The sequence below is a fragment of the Dipodomys ordii genome, unplaced genomic scaffold (genome assembly GCF_000151885.1).
Source record: "Dipodomys ordii isolate 6190 unplaced genomic scaffold, Dord_2.0 Scaffold5524, whole genome shotgun sequence".
Lineage (NCBI taxonomy): Eukaryota > Metazoa > Chordata > Mammalia > Rodentia > Heteromyidae > Dipodomys > Dipodomys ordii.
The window spans coordinates 1-2592 of NW_012272738.1; the positions used below are offsets into that span (position 1 = coordinate 1).

The following is a 2592-nucleotide window of genomic DNA, read 5'->3' on the forward strand; positions in this document are numbered from 1 at the left end:
AAAAAGCTGGAAGTGGCGCTGTGGCTCAAGTGGTAGAGCACTAGCCTTGAGCTGAAGAGCTGAGGGACAGTGCCCAGGCCCAGAGTTCAGGCCCCACGACAGGACAAAATAAATAAATAAATGAAGAGCCTGGCACCAGTGGCTCACACCTGTAATCCTAGCTACTTAGGAGGCTGAGATCTGAGGATCAAGGTTCAAAGCCAGCCAGGGCAAGAAAGTCCATGAAACTTTTTTTGGGGCGGGGAGGGGTCCGGTTGTGGGGCCTGAACTCTGTGCCTGCAGCCCAAGGCTAGCACTCTACCACTTGAGCCACAGCACCACTTCCGGCATTTTTTTTCTGCTTATGTGGTGCTGAGGAATTGAACCCAGGGCCTCATGCATTCAAGGCAAGCGCGCTACCGCTGAGCTACCTTCCCAGCCAATAAACTACCAGAAAACTGGAAGTGGTGCTGTAGCTCAAGTGGTAGAGTGCTCGCCTTGAGCTGAAGAGCTGAGGGACAGAGCTCAGGCCCAGATTTCAAGCCCCACAACCGACAAAAAGAAAAAAGAAAAAAATGTAGAAATAAGACCTCAGGCAGGCTCTAACAGCTCACACCTGTAATCCAACCTGTTCAGCGAGCTGAAAGTTAAAAGATAGCCCATGCAGTTGAATCCTTGAAACTCTCATCCTTCAGTTTAACAGCAAAAAGCCACAAGTGGAGGTGTGGCTCCAGTGGTAGTACGTCGTCTTTAAAAATCTGAGTGGGAGTTCTAAGCCCCAGTACAGACACTAAGAACAAAGAGGAAGGACCTCAGAGCATCCCCTGAAGGGACTCGTTGGCTGCCCCGTTGCACGGCTCAGCGCATCTCCGGGAGGACAGCCGTGTGCCCGAGTGCCTGTCCTCCTCTGGTTTGTCCCCAGACGCATCAGTGTTGGGGACATTCTGCGATTCTGTGTGGTGTATTGCTTCATGGGCGTGGTTTCCTTTTTCCCCCCCGCAGAGTCTTCAGGCAGAGAGGAACCGACCCACTAAGAACATGATCAACATCCACAGCCGTCTACAGGACGTCTTCAGGTGCGCCATCAGGGCCGCCTACCCAGACCTGGAGAGCCCCCCTCTGGTCGTCACGCCCAGCCAGCAGCCCAAGTTTGGGGACTACCAGTGCAACAGTGCCATGGGCATTTCTCAGGTGACACGCTGCTCCCGTCCTCTGTGTGGGTCACGTTACCTGTGCATAGCGGATGGCTATGGCCTTCGTAAAAAAGGACGCAGCCTGGAAACGTGACAGGAGTGTTCCAGAGGTTTTTATTGGTGTACATTACTTGGCATGGGGTGGAGGGGGAAGCACTCAGTGTTACGCTTCCACACGTGTTCACGCCATACCGTAATCATTCTTCCTGCCACAACAGGAATTTTCTGTTCAACTCTGTACAGACACTGGTGTTTTTACTTGCAGTAGTTCTGGTTTGGTGCTTTCTTTCTGCCGTGGCCAGGGTTGCCATGTGCTTGTGGCTACTAGGAAGCAGGGAACTGAGTCAGCCAGATGCTCAGCAGCTACCCCAGCAAGCACCTGCGGCTGTGACCGATGTCCTGCTGTGGCCTTGCAGAGAGAACCAGAGCGTGTATGGTGGCTCTGTGGGAGGGAGGGCGGGAGGAGGCCAGCTTCTGTGCAGCCTGCTTATTACTTAACAATTAGAAAGGTAGACTGTGGAGACTGGCTGCCTCAGTTCCGGCTCTGCTGTGCGCCCCAGTGTGCGTGCGATGCATCTGGGCTGGAAATCTGCATCTGTCCGCACCTCTCCCTTCTTCCTGGCCTGTTGGTGCTTTCGTTTGTCCCCCCACCGGGTGGTCGAGGAGTGTATCTCCTGTTTCGTCCCCCATCTCCAAGTAACTTGATAAAAGCCTGTCATGTAATCAGTTGTCTTACATGGTGTTACAGATGCTCAAAGCCAAGGAACAGAAAGTGAATCCAAGAGAAATCGCCCAGAACATTACCAAGCACTTGCCAGAAAACGAGTACATTGAAAACGTTGAAATCGCTGGTCCTGGTATGCTGTGTTATGCTCTTCCTTTGGTGTCTGGTTTTCTACTAGCACTGGAACTGGAACTATGAGCCTCACCTTCTTACTCGACTTTTCAATCCCTCTAACACTTGGGCCTCTGGTTCCAGTTCTTTTTCTGGCTAATTGAAGGTAAAGAGACACTCAGAAAGAGTCTGCCCAGGCTGGCTTAGAACCTCAGTTCTCAGTTCTCAGCTTCCTGAGTGGCTAGGATTATAGGAGTGAGCCCCTGGCATCTGGCTTATCTTTGTTCTCACCCACTCCCTTTTTAAATGTATTCCTTGCTCTACTCAACAACATAGTTGTTTTTTTTTAATAGTTGTATTGATGTTAAGTAGTTTATGAAATTAAGAAGGAAAAGGAGCATTCATCAAATTTATATCATAGGGCCAGGCACCATGGCTCATACCTGTAATCTTAGCTACTCAGGAGGCTGAGATCTGAGGATTGTGGTTCAAAACCAGCCCAGGCAGGAATGTCCCTGAGACTTACATCCAATTAATAACCAGAAATGGCACTGTGTCTCAAAGTGGTAGAGTGGTAGCCTTGAG

At 50.7% G+C, this 2592-nt stretch overlaps 1 protein-coding gene across 1 annotated transcript; it reads left to right on the forward strand.

Moving 5' to 3' along the window:
* Window positions 1–981: 981 nt before the first annotated feature.
* LOC106002238 (arginine--tRNA ligase, cytoplasmic-like) lies at window positions 982–2029 on the forward strand (the record flags this gene model as incomplete). Its single annotated transcript, XM_013037148.1, has 2 exons — window positions 982–1170; window positions 1921–2029. Coding segments are annotated over 2 exons (298 nt in total), but the record flags the coding sequence as incomplete, so codon positions are not given.
* Between the last annotated feature and the right edge of the window lie 563 nt (window positions 2030–2592).